This window comes from Mytilus galloprovincialis, chromosome 4 (assembly GCF_965363235.1).
Source record: "Mytilus galloprovincialis chromosome 4, xbMytGall1.hap1.1, whole genome shotgun sequence".
Lineage (NCBI taxonomy): Eukaryota > Metazoa > Mollusca > Bivalvia > Mytilida > Mytilidae > Mytilus > Mytilus galloprovincialis.
Window position 1 is genome coordinate 25725673 of NC_134841.1, and position 18812 is coordinate 25744484.

Genomic DNA, 18812 nt, shown 5'->3' on the forward strand with positions numbered 1-18812 from the left:
ACATACGAGTAATCAGGTGAAGTAACACATCAGCAATGAATTTGGATTGGAAGAGATACCGGCTGTTCGTTAAAATTGTCGAGATAACGATCCGAAAATACTAAAATGACAACTTGATGACAGAAACACATAATTGATAAGAGTTTCTTTTACAAATAATTTAAATTCTCCTCCTTTTCCATTTGAAAATATTTGACTGTTAAAAGTTTCCCAGCGATATGTTATTACTTCTTATTGGGTTCTTTTTGAATTAACGCCTAATGTAAACAACAAAGTTATGACTATGGCTAACAGGGCTGTGATGTTGTAATTCATTCGTTTTTATTCTATAGCTAGTCACCACTTCAGTTTAATCATGTATATCTATTATATAGTAATTTTATAAAATTTACTGTTTGCAAAACTATGTATTCTTGATAATAATAATGTTTTTGTCCCAGGCGGATAACCCTGGCCTTAAAATTTTTGGAACTTTTGGTACTCGGCGATCTTCAACTTTGTAGTTGTTATGGCTTTCAAACTTTTTACATCTAAGCATAGTTTTGTGTGGACGTAGCGCGCGTCTGGCGTATAAAATATTTTTTAACCTGTTAACTTTTGATGGCTATTATTCTTTTGTTTCTCTGTCATATATTTTATTTATTGCAACCCTGTCGTGTAATGTTGTCTTTTTAATGTTGCAATGAACACTGCCATTAAGCAGGAGGTTTGGCATGCCACAAAACCAGGTTCAACCCACCATCTTTTTCATAAAATGCCCTGCACCAAGTCAGGAAAATGGCCATTGTTACATTATAGTTCGTTTCTGTGTGTGTTACGTTTCGGTGTTGTGTCTGTTGTGTCGTTACGGTAGTTCTCTTATATTTGATACCTTTCCCTCAGTTTTAGTTTGTAACCCGGTTATGTTTTTTCTCTATCGATTTATGAATTTTGAACAGCGGTATACTACCATTGCCTGTATGTAAATCACGCCTAATGTGAAACCCCGAACGTCAAAATACCTTTTTTTTACAAATAGTTAGCTGCTGTTGTTTCCGATTGTTGTTGAGTGAAATTTAATGAAAGTATAACACGTGCTTTCAAAACGCTATTTAGTAAAGATGATTAATGTCCCCTTGTTTATGTATTTATTTCTTAGTGTTATTGATCAGTGCTGTATTTGACTCACTTATGGAGGAATTCCGTAGTATTCATGGGGAACACGTTATAAAAAAACATTAACAATACCAACAACAAAATAAGCTTAGCCCATATATGCTAATGAAAGGGGTTATAATATTACTGTTAAAAGTTATATTCGATTTTTCATTAGACAGTAAATGAGTAATTGGCAAATAACACATTCTTCATGTAATCTCCTTAAACACAGATTTATTTAGCATAAGTTATTATTTTTAGAATAAAACGAAGACATGTCTCAATGTTGTTTCATGGAATAGCTGGTGTTTCACTTGTCTTATCCGCATTGCTGGGCTCGTTTAAAGGTATTTTTATAGACAGCCGTTTATAGTCATATGGAACGATTTACTGCTGGTAATACTATTTAGAAAGTATTGATCCAATGCATGCATATATACTTAGTTTAGTTTTGTCACTTTATTTTTAAATTTGTCTCAAATCAATAACGTTCAATCGAGAAGAACAATTATCGGTGTTTGTTGTTCGAAAACTTTAGCTGCTTAACATGTTCTGTTTAACAGTTTACCAATAATGATCTTGACTAAACATCAACAAAGAACCGTGAAAGACGTGATAAATAAGTGACATAATGGAGCAATTTTATTTTCTATACTACATATATCTTTGCCGTACATTCCCAATTGTTTATCCAACTATGCCATAACAGTGAATTTTTAGTTCTGGTGTAATATAAAGATTTCTTGGTGAATATCATATTCCTTCTACGATTGTTTCTTTTTCTTTCACAACGATTTCACTTCACAATTGCTTTGTGCAGTTGCCAGTTTTCTAACGAATGTGTGTTGGTTAAGGTCATTGCATTCGAAATGCTGTCGGCAAATTAAAGTACGGGAAGATAATAATTCAATAGCAGTACTTTTCTGAAGGTTTGCATATAAGATAAAGAATGTTCTTTTTTTTTTAAAGAAAGTCTGTGTTAACTTGTTTTATAGTAAAGCAGCCATTCATGTATCAAGAACATATTCATATATTTTGTTAAATTTTAAGTATAATATGACTTTTAGAGTTTTTAAGTTATCATGACATTTATTCTTATTAAATGAAATATGATCTTGTCCTTTTACATTTTGATACTGATTATTGATTCAATAGACATGTACTTGTGAACCTTTTGGAATTTTTGAAAAGCCAGACCATATATAGTCATAACACCTAAAAGTAATCATTTGATTTTCGTTTGAATATTATTATTTGTTTTGTAGATTATAGTGATCATTTTGTAACGGTGTCAGTCGCTCTAAGCTTTGTAGGCAAATTTGGCATTAGTGCTTCCTTTTCTACAATATTTCTGTATACTCCTGAGTTGTTCCCTACCAACCTAAGGTAACGTGCAATTTTTATACATTAATACAACGCAGAAATGTGGAGAACATATTTATTGATAATTAGTCGTATTAGGCCAACACAAAAAACTTATTTTATCAACTTTGCATGGAAGAGGAGAACCTCAGTTTAAGATCAATTGCCTTATTTTATAAGAGTTAGGTGTTATTGAAATACTAAAATTGTCTTTATAGTTATTAATATTTTTTACAATATCTATATAGAAAAAAGTAAAATCACAAAAATACTGAACTCAGAGGAAAATCAATTCGGAAAGTCCATAATCACATGGCAAAATCAAATAACAAAACGCATCAAAAACGAATGGACAAGAACTGTCATATTCCTGACTTGGCTAGCGCATCATCTAATTAAATAAAGGCAACAGTCGTATACTGCTGTTCAAAATTCAGAAATTGATAGAGAAAAAAATAATAATAAAGCAGAAACCTGATTTCAGATTGCTTGAAGTACTATATATAATGTATTGTTGCTAAGGTTAATTTTAATGGTTAAGGTGTTGATATATGCTCGTTTAAACGATAAAAATTATAAAAAATAGCTGTTTGAGACTTCCATTTATGTACTATACATTAATACTTTTTGATTCATACTATATTGACTATAATATCATATTGATGGCAGGTTTTTAATTTGTTGCTAGGCAATCAAAAACTGATAATAACCAGAACAATTGTCATATTTAAACATTTGTATACCTAGTCTATCTAAATAATAAAATTTGAATAGGGGGGAAATTTTGCACCTTGTCCATCTTCATTTAATATTGCAAAGAGACTGATAAATTTTTGTAAAAGCTTATACTTGTTTGAATGTATACTTTTTCTCTGAATATTTATTTGTTTTTCATATGTTTCAGGAACATCGGTATAGGCATTGCGTCATCAGCAGGAAGAATAGGTGGTCTTTTAGCACCCTTTTCTACACTGTTGGTAAGATGTTAGTCTATAAGTATGTGGAGATGTAGAATGCTAAAACGTTAAGCTCTACGAATATGTTTATCGTGTGCATAACATGGATAAGCAGTACAGCCAACAAAACCATTAAAAAAGTGATGAAATAATAAAAATTTCAATATGCAATAACTAGAAGATAGAACTTTGTATATAAATTGATAAATTTAATAGAAAGACGTTAGGGTATAAAGGTATATACAAAAAACTGAAAGCGGTTAAACACGATTTCACTGATACATGGAATCAACCAACTGTAGCAAATATGATATGGTTGCTTTCGTAAATTTGTAGGTCTTACTTATACTAGGTGTTAAAATTTAAGAATAAGCATATTGAAAGTGTAGTTCCAGTCCTGTATATTCCTACATTATCTCAGTAACTTGGTGACAACTTTGACATGGTCATCAAAAACGAAAAATCACAAAAATACGGAACTCCGAGGAAAATTTGAAATGGAAAGTCCATAATCAAAGGGCAATATCAAAAGCTCGAACGAATGGATAACAACTGTCATATTCCTGACTTTGGGCAGGAATTTTCTGGTGTAGAAAACGGCGAATTAAATCTGATTTTAAAGCTAGATGAACCACAGACTTGTATGACAGTTGCATCAAATTGCAATATATTGACAATTTATGATGTTTGATAAAAACAAACAGACATAATACTTGGTAAAAATGTCAAAAATAGGGGTATAGCAGTCAACATTGTGTTATTATCGTAAACATTATATAAAAAACCTAATATGCGAGTTAAAATTAATTTCAACTAATCAATAAAACGTTTCTCTTTATGAGCAAAATATCTATCAGTACACATTCAACCGATTTTGTGTAAAAACGTTACAATCAGGCGGTGAAAAGCATGACATTGTGTAATGCTAAAATTAAGTGATGAATTAAGCAGGACAATATATTATCATTACTGTACAACACATAGTTAGTTATGTTTTAATTTTTAAAACAAAATCAATGCAGGTACCGATAAAAGCAATATTCAAATAAATTTTGCTATGCTTTCACTAAAACAGTTTTCCAAATTTTCCACAATGTTAAATGATCGAAATAAGTATTGTCACATATATAAAATAATAACCTTTTTTAGACTGAATACATAGAATGGGGTCCTGGTGTAGTATTTGGCGTGTGTTGTATTTCTGTAACAGTTCTGCAGCATTTTCTTCCTGAAAGCAGCGGCAGAGAAATGCCACAGACTGTACAAGAACTTAAGGCATGGAAAAGTGACAAAACATCAACCATTGTTCGTTGATCAAGATAATGAACTGTGTTAAATGCGATTTTTTAATTTGATTATACATAATTATATTTATCAAAATGATCACTGCATTTTTGTCGACTTTTAATTTTCTAATTCCTTTTTCATGACAATTGCATTCCATGCTGTTTCTTATTTAACATCATGATGTCTATTGTTTGTAGTTCTCATCCTTTGACATGTCTCAAAACAAAACTTGCAAATCCATCCTTGCAAATTTATGTTATATGGAATAGGACCATTTTTTTGCGAAAAACATCCAAATTGAAAGAAAATTATCTAATAACCTGGAGTAAATAAACGTAGAACACAATTTGTCAAAGCACATTTACATGCCATATTTTTGAAGTACGGGGTGGGTCAAAAACAATTTAACGTTTAACGTATACTAATTGGGGGACAACTGTTTTATACACATCCTGTCTATCTCTTATTGTTAAGATCATGAAGTAAAAGTACCCATGGTAAGTCTTACAAAATCTATAAATATTTTTGAATTCAGACCAAAGAAAATACACGTAAGACAAGGTTAACACTAGTAGAAACAGGAAGACAACAACAAAAGTTTAATAGTTAGAATTTGTGAAGGTTGTTTATCTTCAGAAACAAGACTTGCAATTCAATATTAATTTATAATGAGTGAAATTGTGTATGTAGGTAGTTAACGCCATATTTGTTGTAAATTAAGAGAAATACATTTTTTTTCCATGTACATATTTCATAAATCAATTAAGAAAATATAGGTAGATAAAAATAAAAATGGTGAAATCGCATGACAAAAGTCAAATTAATAGCTCCTGCCATTCATTCACGATTAGGAATATGACCCACAACTCGAATGACTTTTCTGGTATCTTAAGAATTAAGATCGCAAAAACAAGTCGCAATGAGTTGCGACACATACACGCCGTATCGATCAAACAATTCCTGAAAGAGACCGTAAGACGCATTAAGTGTCGATTTTAGTCTTTCATCAGCACAATCTCATTAAAATCAAATCTCCGCACTCGCTCATTTTTTATGCTTGATCGCTGTGTGTTAGGTCGCCCACGCAGCGACCAAGCATTAAAACATTTGCGAGTGCAGAGATTTAATTTTATTTAGATTTTCTCCCTCATAACTCTCTTTGAGCAGTTTTTGTGTTAGGAGCACACCCTGTAAATGAAGTCCTTATATTATGAATATTAATAAGCGTCACGTCTATTTGAGATATGACTATGTTACTATGCAATAGGGAGTTGACAAGTTGAAGGCTTAAGTTATCACATCTGAAAAAAAATCTACAAGTTTGAAGTCGTCTAACTGTGTCAAAATCTAGGAAAAGATCAATTATGAAGCAACCTAGTTTCAACAGTATCTTTAATTTTAAGTTCACATGGACATATAAGATGCAATCAATCTCTGAAATGTTGTTTGCAGAGTGACAGGGTAAGATACATATATATGAAAGTGAATTGAAAAGATTGGTGTCAAGTCGGCAAGTAGGAGTACACAATTATTACTGATTGAAATATCGACCTACAGACTCATTACAAGCGTTAGAAACCCGTGTGCTCATGACAGATTGTAGTTTTTATAACCAGGTAGCTTTGATTCATTTAGATGAAGTTTACTGGTTTTGTTCACCTGGCTTGCCCTTTTCTGACATAGTCTTCAACTGCATCAATCAGTTACCTGGATTTGATGTTCTGTGGAACTTGATTTTGTTTTACTTTGGCTAAAACGCCTTTTGTTGTTTATTTTCCAATGACAAGGTCCACAGGTATAACATATACCTGTAAGGGAATGACGCAATCGGAAAAATATTCAATATTACATCCTTGAGGATATAGATCTCCAAAACCACCATGTGGTTGAAAAGCTTGGACTTTATTAATGTGTGTAGGTGAATGAGGTGACAGATGGGTTTTTAGCTTTGACGTAATAAGCAGGTATAGTTTTCTGTACTGACTACACAGATTTAATTGAAAAATTGCTTGTGATAAGCAAAACTGATAATTCTTGCAGCAGTCTATATTATGTACTTAACTGAATTTGTATCAATAACGGAAGTCTTTTGGCCTTTAGAAATAATGAATTCAGCTTGGATAATACATTGCAGTACACAAAAAAACACAGTTTAATACGACTATTGCGATTCCAATTCCGAAAGTTTTTTAAACAGATAAAAGTTCTTCCATATACGTGCTGTATTCTACAAGTGGTGTATATTCGCGAAGACAGTGGACCTTATTGTGACAGAAAGAGGTGTTATATAATTTTGATTTGTTAATAACACTAAACCTTGCCCGTTCTAGGACTTCACAATTTCCTATAACACCCATTTTGTCGTATACGTAACAAACAGGTGTTCCAAATTTACGAAACCAGAAATGTTTATATTTGTGAACGATATGGTGTACTTAATATGGCGTCATATGTTGATTTATGGATTTCTTTGCAATTCCGACTTTTTTAGATTTAATGGCAAATGGTCGATATGTTTTATTAAGATCATTAATTTCCGACAGCTGATCATCTGTTCGTTCATTTAGTCATATTTCGTTTTTCATCAACACTGATCAGCGGTATAACATAGAATGATATGTTTTATTATTGTGGTTTATGAGCTAGTCATTAGAAAAAATATGGCATAACATGAATAATGGCACAAGTAGTATACCGGTGTTAAAAAGTCATAAATCAATTGAGAGCCAACAAATCCGGGTAACAAACTTAAAGCGAGGGGAAAACATCAACTATAAGAAAAAAATAAAGGAACAACAGGAACACTGGTGTGCAACAAAAAACAAAAAAATCAAACTCCAACATACATAGAAACGAACTATTTGATAACAACTGCCAAATTCCTGACTCTTTTCAAGACATTTTAAGATCCATGGTGGGATGAACCTGGTTTGATGGCTAGCCAAACGAGAAAGAGGAAAATGTTATGGTATTCAACATTTCAACAAGGGATGATAATTGTACAATTTGTAAATTGATTAGAGATAACATTTTACACATTTTATCAATTGCTTAACTTTAAAAACTAATGCCTTTCATTAATTAGTTAATTTGAATGCTTAATGACTATTCAGCAGCTAAGGACACGAAATTAAGTAACTTCAAATAATTAATTATGTCTGACCACGTACACGAGATAACTGCTGGTAGATAGTCCATTTCCTACTGTACAACATGGCTGAAAGTATTGATGTAGATAATGTATTGAGAGCTTTAGGAAAGTACAAACGATACACTATTATTCAGATTATCTACAACTATTTCATATGTGTTTATCTGATAGCTTTTCCAATGTTGGTGTATGTGCTAGTCGGTAAGTGGACCCTTTTCCAATTTTTTTTTATTTTCTTGCCGGTACGTTACTTTTTTAATTTGGTTTCTGTACTTGCCGGTAAGTGGCGTCTTTCCAAATTTTTGGCTATGTTCTTGTCGAGAAGGGGATTCTTTCTGTAAAATATCAATTCCGGTCCAGAATTTGTGTTTACAAGATCAAGGACTTTGTCCTTTCACGACAAGAATTCTCAAAACTGCATTTTTTAGGTTTATATTATGCTATCATAGACAGAATAGATAATCTTTATTTATTTTCTCTTTTCCATACTCAATTTTGTGAAGGATATATAGGTATATATAGTAATTACATACAACATCTACTAAAGTTTTAACAGCTACAGTTGAAACGGCCATAGTTAATACTTCATTCAATGTTGTGTTTAACAGTTTACTTCGTTAATATATCTGTGTTAAACGCTTGATTTTATATATACCTTTAAATTCGTACACTTTTTGTACATACCCCATGTCACCATGCCTGTTTAAATGCCGTAATTTACGTAGATTGATGTGCTAATAACTTGTGTAGGACATCTTTAAAACCAGATCGAGATTGATCTTTACTTCATTCTTAACAGTCAGAATCGATAGGCACATTTCATTTTTTCTATATTTTGCAGGTTATAGTCCTCCACATAGATGTAAACCATTGAATGATGATTTGTATAAGTATGGATTGACTGATTCTATCAATGTTACATATACTGTTATTGCTGAGGAAAACTGTCATACTGTTCTATCTTTAAATATATCAAATACTACACAGACTATGAATGTACCATGCATAGAAGGTTACGTGTATGACATAAACCAAGAAACGTTCGTCACTGAGGTTTGTTTAATCATTCATTTAAAAAACTCCAAATGAGTATTACCGATGTTATTTCAACTGCTCGGGCGGAGCTTACGTTTTAATTAGCATAAGGGCAGTCTATTTGAAGATTTGCGTGATAAGGATGATAGCCGTTATAATTATAACTGATTTCTAATCACCTACCAGTGTCACCAAAAATATGTACAAATAAACTGAGTGTATGATATAGGACGAATAACTGGACACTTTATTGGCGAGTTTATCCTTAAATACCTGTCTATAGATGGACTGTTCTTAAATAAGCAAACCAGTTAATTCCCACCCAGTCAAGTTATATAAATCATGTAATATCTCTCTTTAAAGATATTTGTATCGTCATATTGTTAATATTATCATTATAACACACATAAGTACTCATTGTAAAAGATAATTATACTCGAAAATAATTATATTCAGTCAGGTGATCTTTGAATTATCAAAAATTAGCCAATGAGATAAACGTGTATATTTCTAAAACAATTATTTAATTATACAGGTGCAGAACAAACGCCAAATGAATGTAACGTTGATTAAACATTATGTTTCGGATTTTTTCGTTGAGTAAAATTCAAATTCGAACCGAAATACAATTTTTGAGCGTTTAAAGTGTTCTGTTTAATTTCTTTTCTCTCTTATTTAGTGGAATTTAGTTTGTGACAAAGCTGGACTAGGAGAACTTACACAAACTATTTTTACTGCTGGGCAAGCGGTTGGTGCTTTACTGTTCCCATCTCTTTCGGATAGATTTGGACGGAAACCAGTCAGTATTACTGCTATGTTGTCAGTAACAATTCTATCGTTTGTCGCATCCTTTAGCAACTTCTTTGTTTACACTGTGTTGAAATTCTTCACCGGCGCTATTCAACAGGTAAATATCAAATACAAAGACCATTTCTTAAAATTCTTTCAATTTTTTGAAACATTTGTATAATATTCGACTGTAGTTTATATCGTCCTTTATATATTATATGATAGGAAGCATGATTCACAGAACTCTGTTTCAAGCAAGAGGATTTTGTAAAGATTATACCATGAAAATCTGTGAGATTTTGTATAGATTATACAATGAAAAACTGTCAGATTTTGTATACATTTTATCATGAAAACTGTAAGATTATGTAATAAAGATTATACCACGAAAACCTGATTTTGCCTCATGCAAAAAGTCAAACGATAGAATTTGAAGTTATTTCGAATACTGTAAAAGCAGAAATTTTCGTTGGGGGTTTAATTTCCTTTATTTCGTAGATAACAAGTATCCACGAAGTTTAAACCCCAACGAAAATTTAACTGTTGATTCAAATTATTTGATGATTAGACAAAATCATATAGACATTCAAAGATGAATACAATAAAATTAATAGGTTAATTGATTAGACACCAATATTAAAATGTTTTCTTTCAGTCAGATGATAATCTTAATCTTGTGTTTGTACAGTTATAAATAATGATCAAGAACTGTCAATCAATATAATGTAATAGTTAAGTGTGACAGTAATGCCCAAGCCGCAATACTTTTATTACACAATCAGTGTACTTAGATAAAATATCAAAGGTCTACAAAAAGACTCATCAGTGACGCTCGAATCCAAAAAAGTTAAAAAGGCCAAATAACGTACGTAGTTGAAGAGCATTGAGGACCACAATTCCTAAAAGTTTTGCCAAATACAGTTAAGGTAATCTATGCCTAAGGTAGAAAAGCCTTAGTATTTCAAAAATTCAAAATATTGTAAACAGTTAATTTATAAATATACCCATATCAATGATAATTCATGTCAGCACAAAAGTGCTGACTACAGGGCTGGTGATACCCACGGGGAAATAAATCTCCACCAGCAGTGGCATCGACCCAGTGGTTGTAAATAAACTCATCATAGATACCAGGACTAAATTTTGTATATACGCCAGACGCGAGTTTCGTTTACAAAAAGACTCATCAGTGACGCTCGAATCCAAAAAAGTTAAAAAGGCCAAATAACGTACGAAGTTGAAGAGCATTGAGGACCAAAATTTCTAAAAGTTTTGCCAAATACAGCTAAGGTAATATATGCCTGAGGTAGAAAAGCCTTAGTATTTCAAAAATTCTAAATATTGTAAACAGTTAATTTATAAATTTACCCATATCAATGATAATTCATGTCAGCACAAAAGTGCTGACAACAGGGCTGGTGATACCCTCGGGGAAATAAATCTCCACCAGCAGTGGCATCGACCCAGTGGTTGTAAATAAACTCATTATAGATACCAGGACTAAATTTTGTATAAACGCCAGACTCGCGTTTCGTCTACAAAAAGACTCATCAGTGACGCTCGAATCCAAAAAAGTTAAAAAGGCCAAATAACGTACGAAGTTAAAGAGCACTGAGGACCAAAATTCCTAAAAGTTTTGCCAAATACAGCTAAGGTAATCTATGCCTGAAGTAGAAAAGCCTTAGTATTTCAAAAATTCTAAATATTGTAAACAGTTAATTTATAAATATACCCATATCAATGATAATTCATGTCAGCACAATTCATGTAAGTTACGATTGTTTTTATTGAATATTGTCAATAAAAAAGTGACATTTTCATATTTTTTTCTCAACCTAAAAACCACGGAAATTAATCCCCACGAACTTACTTTTGAATGAGAAACTACGAAATTTTCACCCCACGAAAATTAATGTTTATACGGTATTCTGGAAAATTGCTATTTTTGGCGTCACAGAACTCTTTTTTTACCATAAAACAAAATAGGTATATTTACAACACATTTCTTTATAAAAGTTATATTATCTTAGTTGTCCTCCTATAAACTGTAAAACAAATAAAATAATGACATTTAACATAATTTTCCTGCAAACAACCAATTACGATGAAAAGTCTTTCGAATAAATTACATTCTCAATGTTTGAATTTTCGAAAAACCATTAAGAACCAGTTTTTTCTGGTATTTTATAATCCATGATGGTGGAAGTAACCCGAACAATCTTTTCACGAATTATAAGCTGCAGTAACAAATATTACGGAAGAAAAAAGTTTTAAATACATAGAAGGGAGAACTCTTCACAAACATCAAAAGCAGCAACATGCATGTAAATCCCAAAATCAAATAAAAATATATTTTGTAATGTTTCCCTAATTATAACATCATTATGATATATTTTCATTACAACGGGAAGGATTGTGCCTGATGTTCATATGATGAAATCATAATCTTTCAGTCAGTTTAATTGAAGTCTGGAGCTGGCATGTCAGTTAACTGCTAGTAGTCTGTTGTTATTTATGTATTATTGTCATTTTGTTTATTTTCTTTGGTTACATCTTCTGACATCAGACTCGGATTTCTCTTGAACTGAATTTTAATGTGCGTATTGTTATGCGTTTACTTTACTACATTGGTTAGAGGTATAGGGGGAGGGTTGAGATCTCACAAACATGTTTAACCCCGCCGCATTTTTGCGCCTGTCCCAAGTCAGGAGCCTCTGGCCTTTGTTAGTCTTGTATTATTTTAATTTTAGTTTCTTGTGTACAATTTGGAAATTAGTATGGCGTTCATTATCACTGGACTAGTATATATTTGTTTAGGGGCCAGCTGAAGGACGCCTCCGGGTGCGGGAATTTCTCGCTACATTGAAGACCTGTTGGTGACCCTCTGCTGTTGTTTTTTATTTGGTCGGGTTGTTGTCTCTTTGGCACATTCCCCATTTCCATTCTCAATTTTATTAATTATGTGTTTATTTCATCTTGCATCAGTCGTCATGTCATAAACGTTAAAACTCTGCAAATACTGAAACCTTCTATATGTGGGTATATTTATTTTATTCCGTATAAACAAACTGTAATTATTCTTCTTTATAGATATAAGAAGATGTGGTGTGAGTGCCAATGATACAACTCTCCATCCAAATAACAATTTATAAAAGTAAACCATTATAGGTCAATGTACGGCCTTCAACACGGAGCCTTGGCTCACACCGAACAACAATCTATAAAGGGCCCCAAAATTACTAGTGTAATACCATTTACTCTTTTTTTTTATTTGTGAACGCAACATGATTCATGTGCTATTAATTTCAATTTAACTCAATCCTTTTAAGAGCTCTGAGTAAAAAGTTATATATTTGAAATTTATCGATCGAAATCATTTTGATGACACATAAATATTATGGAAACCCAGGTACTGAATACAGTACACCATAGACAATGCCTTCAACTTTAATTTGGGCTTATAACAACTCAATCTGGTAGATATGTTGACTCGAAGAATCTGATGTTTTCGTTGAACTTTTCATTGATTACCCAATTTAACCGAACTCAACTTAATTGTTAGTCGAATACTTCCTTACTGTTTCCATTTTAATGCCAAGTCTTCACTATTACATCGTCTATTATATATGTTACATATAGTATACATAAAATATAAATTATATAGGGAGTAGGTTTAACCATGGCTGTTTATCTACTGGAACAAGTCCCAAGAGAAAATCGTGGATTTGTGAGTGCTCTTGGGTCATTTGGGTGGGGAACCAGTATGATTGGTATATCTGCTGTCGGCTATTTCATGCAGAACATGAGCTGGAGATATGTACAGATGGTATCTGGACTGAACGGACTCCATGCAATTGCTACATTTTGGTAAGCAAGATAAACAAATAAAAGCTTGTTGATGCTATCAATTACCATCTGGTCAAGTTCTGTGTCTTCAACAAGACCACAACACACATGTGTTTTAGCTACTCCTATCTATATAAGGATATGTGGTATGATTTTCAATGCGGAAACTTTCCAACAGTATTCAAAAGCATCGAATTTAAGCAATTATAGGTCACCGTATTGCCGTTAACAATCCTGCAAACCCATACCATGTAGTCAGATATAACAGATCCCAAACATGACAACTGTAGGTCACCGTACGACCTTCAACAATGAGTAAAACCCATACCACATAGTCAGCTTTGAAAGTCCCGATATGCCAAATTTAAAACAATTCAAACTAGAAAAACTAACGGCATGCTTTATTTGCAAAATAATGAACGATAAACAAATGTGATCTACAACTAATATTTACATTATAACTTCCACAGATTTGAATAAAGTCAAAATATTCTAGGATAAGATGATATTGCCACAGTTTAATCTAACATTTAAGTTGTATTTACCCAAAAAGAAAACCTCTAAAAGGCTTAATAAATGTAGTACTATATTTTTGTTATGATAATCACGAAAATTCTAGAAGTAAAATAGAATTGTTTAGAGACAGACTTATCTAACGGCTTTGAAGAGAGGATACAACTTATCAAAACCGTATGTTATATAAAGGTTTTAGAAGATTCCTCTATACTGTAAATGTTCTCGCTTACACAGAATATTGCAAGAGCAATCATTTATTTAATGATTTTATAAGTAATACCTTTTGCTGAAGTTCTAACAAGATAAATCATTAGTTTCTATATAACAATGCAGGATATTGGACGAATCATTGAGGTGGCTTATAGCAAATAAGAAAATGACAAAAGCACGGTTGCAGGTGAAAAAGATTGCACGTATCAATAAGGTAAACGTTGACGATGTTTTGCCTCTTTTGGAGGACGAAATAGAGATAACTACACCCTTGAAAGAACCAGATTTACTAGTAAATGTAGACAAACAGGATAGAAACCCTAACAGAGAAAACTTGTTCACAATATTACAACATAAGCTACTGCTGAAGACTACTGGGATCATGGCCTTCACCTGGTAATCATAGTTATAAGTTTAATAGTTGTTATCAGCCAGCAAATATGTGGTCTCTTGTGGAGAGTTGTCTAATTGGCAATCATACCACATCGTTTTTTTATATAAGCAGTGCAGTTGTATGTACGTATCTCGGCAAACATTTTATTTTATATCTGGGATTGGAAACTTAAAAAAAACCGCCGAAAATACTCATTCATCATCTTTCAGTGAATATGTTACTTTCAGAAAGGGTTCCATCACAACCCTTAACCCACAACCCACAACACCATTCCCTAAACCCCATGCACATGAGCGTGTTCATTTGACGTAAGAAGTAAAATCACAAAAATACTGAACTTGGAGGAAAATCCAATCAGAAAGTCCATAATCACATGGCAAAATCAAATGACAAAACACATCAAAAACGAATGGACAAGAACTGTCATATTCCTGACTTGGTTCAGGCATTTTCAAATGTAGAAATAGTGGATTAAACCTGGTTTTATAGCTCTAAACCTCTCACTTTATTTACAGTCTCATCAAATTCCGTTATATTTATAATGATGCGTTAACTAAAGAGATATAATAAATAATATAGTCAAAATATGGGTACAGCAATCATCATCGTATAACAATTTTAAAAGGAACAATTTAACAGAACACAAAAACATCTATCTAGAAACACATTCATTGATTCGTGTGTCTGACGTCAGAAAACTATTTACGACACACATTTATGTCGTTAAATGATTATACAAGCAATTTAAAAATTCCACATGGGCAATGTTAGCAGACAGGGTTAAAAAATCAAAAGTATGTAAACGACCTCTAAACATGTATAGTTTCTAAAAGGCGCTAAAACGCGCGTATCCTTTGTAAAAACGACAAATCGTGTCCATGTTCTGAAAAAAACCAAAACGTGCTCAAGTGTGTATATGAAGCAAACGCAGATACAAGCACCGTATAAAAAACCGATTTTGAACATTAACAAACGGCGTTAAAAATACTAATGCTAATAAACAACCACTTGATAAATAGTTGAAGCACTTAAACTTGCAATATAAAATGTGTTAATTTCCTAAATGTAAAGTACTTCCATTTAAAACTTAAAACATTAATGATCATATTGATAAAACACAATAATGAGACAACTTCAAGTAAATTTTATTTTTATTGTTCCATTCTTTTTTTCTAATATGGTGGCGGTTTATTTGAAAGCATAAGTTAGTCATTGCATCTTATACTGTGCATTGTGTAACACATCTTTGACAATTGTCAACATGAATCACTACACCTTTCCTTCAGAAATTATTTGATACTGTCTTTGATTCTTTTTTAAGAATGCAACCGAAACCTTAAAGTCTTCGGTCTTGTCCTCCATGGACACGTTTTAAAGCAAGATAAATAAATGGATCGTTTAGGGAATGTACAACAACACACGTTTGGTCGATTTGCGATATTAATGATACGTTTTTTCAAAATGCACATGTTTGGGGATTGTACATGTTTTTCGCGATAGGCCCGTTTGAGAGTAAAACAAATATACAAACATTGAGTAAATTTTCACAACTAGCAACAAAGCACGTAATGAGAGGATTTTTAAGAAAAAAAGGAGTCATATCTATTGACATATACAGTGATATTCATCATAAAAATGTATACATTCGCTAGTCATTACAAAATAAATTAAAGTGAGCGCTCATTTAATGATGATTGCTTAAATATCACGACTACTGTGGATTCATTTATTTTCGTGGGTACCAGTTTTCGTGGTTTGAGGAAAACTTGCATATTCGTGGATATTTAATTTCGTGGTTTTGACAAAGTATGCATATATTCCTTTAGAAAATTTGCAATTCGTTGAATATTTAAATTCGTGGTTTCCTGGTACCAACGAAATCCACGAAAATTGGTATCCAACGAATAATAATGAATCCACAGTATTCAGAAAAAAAAGTTTCGTCTATTTTCAGGTTTACGAATTCTTTAGTTTATTTTGGATTGACCTTTACATCAACACAACTAGCTGGTGACAGACATTTTAACTTTTTCCTCAATGTAGCCGTAGAAACACCAGCTATGATTACATTCATGATTTTAGTAAGAAGGTAACAATATTCACATTATGGGTAATATATAATACGATACACGGTAGACGACAATAATGGGACAGCACATACAAAACATAGATCAGTTGTAATAAGGGCAATCTTAGAGTGATGAAAATAACTCAATAAATTAAACTTCTAGTCATGTACATCAACAAAAAAGAGGATGTTTTAATCTGGAAACGAAATACGAGTTAAATGAAAATAGCACTTTAGTAGTGCACTTGGAGCGCTTTCATAGACCATCTTCAGGAATGACCAATTCAAACAAAGTCATCTTATATATATAATAAGTTCACATGAATACGCGCATATCTGATTTACCAACACGAACTTATAAATTAGTAATTTTTTCATCGATGTATGTTAATATATGATAAATACGAACTCTGACTATCAATTTCATAATTTTTGGTCAATAATTAAAAAAGTTTCCCATTAGGTCTCTATGTTAATTTTATTTTTTGAATTGTTGATTACCTGATGGAGTAAGTATAAGTAGTGTAACGGCCTTCCAACCAAAACAAAAACAAAATACATGTGATTTTAATGGTTGGAAGGCTGTTTCACTACTTATACTTACTCCACCAAGTAATCAACACTTCAAAAAATGAAATTAACATAGAGACCTAATGGGAAATTTTTTTAATTATTGACCAAAAATTATGAAATTAATAGTCAGAGTTCGTATATATCATATATTAACATACACGAAGGAAAAAAATATTAATTAATAAAAATGAATTTTTAAGAATTATTTTCTGCAGATATATAAAAGTCAAATGGACAATATGTTTAATTATTCCGACAATGAGGATACTATTAATAAAGTTTAGTAGTTAATCATTTCAACTTTCAAGATTACATAAAATATTCTGATGCTGTATGCTGAGTCACCATAGTTAAGACCCTACATTTTCTCAATCTTCATGAAACCTTCAATAAAATTATATTTGATTTAATTCTATTAAGACTCTGAAGATAAACCAGATTTGGTGAAGCTCTGCATTTTCTCTTTTTTCAACCAATATAGGTTGCAGTTCTGTGAATATAGATAATTCAATTTTACAGCTAAAATGTATCACTTTTATTATGAAGTTTCGTAAAAAAAAATCATATCCTGGAATGTAAAGCTCATTTGCATTTCTTTTTTTTCAAGGTCAAAATAAAGGGCTGTGTGGCATATTTTCAATATGTATATGCTTCGAACTTTTAAGAGTTTAAACTTCTACTAAAATTCTGTACTACCTCTCCCTTCACTTTAGGTCTTCCAAGTATTTCAATTTGGTTGCTTTTCATGTGTATTTATACTGGTAACATTCTCACGCTATGTCTCTACAAAATGAAACATTGAGTTCATATCTAGAAACCAGAAGGCTAACAAAACAAAATATCTTTGAATATTATATATCTCCCCGAAAGAGGAGTGGTTTGTAATTACATTATAATTTTTATGAAACACTTCTATGCAAAACCAAATCAGTTTTTTAAAATTATTGTTTTTTTTTAGAAATTCTATGAGCATTTTCTAGTTTTATTTATTTTCCATTTCAGATACAAGAGAAAAAGGATTTCAGTTATATTTCATAGTATAGCCGGGATTTCCCTAGTTCTATCTGTTATATTCAGTACTCTCAAAGGTATGTTTAAACCGTCATATTGCTGTTCATTCTTTACAATTAGTTATGATGTGTCAACAATGAACACGACGAAATTATAAGCAGGTCAACCTCCGGAATTAGTCACGTATGCGGTTTTACAGAAGGTTAATGACCAAGGAACAGCATTCACACGTGATCGGAAGCTTAGGACTTGTAAGAATATAACCAGAATTTAAGAAAATCCGAAAATCAACAGTATTTACAACTATCAGTCATAAATAAAATTTAAATATAATACGTGTTATGTGTCCGAAAAAGCTTTTCTTGATCTACCTGTATCTGGAACGGTCAAATCTGGAAAACCTAAACATTTAAAATCCCGGGATGTATATACACATTTAAAACATAAGCAGCTACTAGTATATAACCAAAGATGATA

General features: G+C 31.9%; 1 protein-coding gene across 1 annotated transcript in view; it reads left to right on the forward strand.

Moving 5' to 3' along the window:
- LOC143071001 (uncharacterized) overlaps positions 1–18812 on the forward strand; it is a 29072-nt gene that overhangs the window by 7793 nt on the left and 2467 nt on the right. The window contains exons 7-17 of the mRNA XM_076245092.1: positions 1399–1484; positions 2403–2523; positions 3404–3476; positions 4605–4766; positions 7932–8094; positions 8735–8946; positions 9608–9835; positions 13382–13584; positions 14413–14685; positions 16638–16772; positions 18327–18412. Coding sequence (XP_076101207.1) covers positions 1399–1484; positions 2403–2523; positions 3404–3476; positions 4605–4766; positions 7932–8094; positions 8735–8946; positions 9608–9835; positions 13382–13584; positions 14413–14685; positions 16638–16772; positions 18327–18412 — 1742 coding nt within the window. The remainder of the gene's footprint in view (positions 1–1398; positions 1485–2402; positions 2524–3403; positions 3477–4604; positions 4767–7931; positions 8095–8734; positions 8947–9607; positions 9836–13381; positions 13585–14412; positions 14686–16637; positions 16773–18326; positions 18413–18812) is intronic.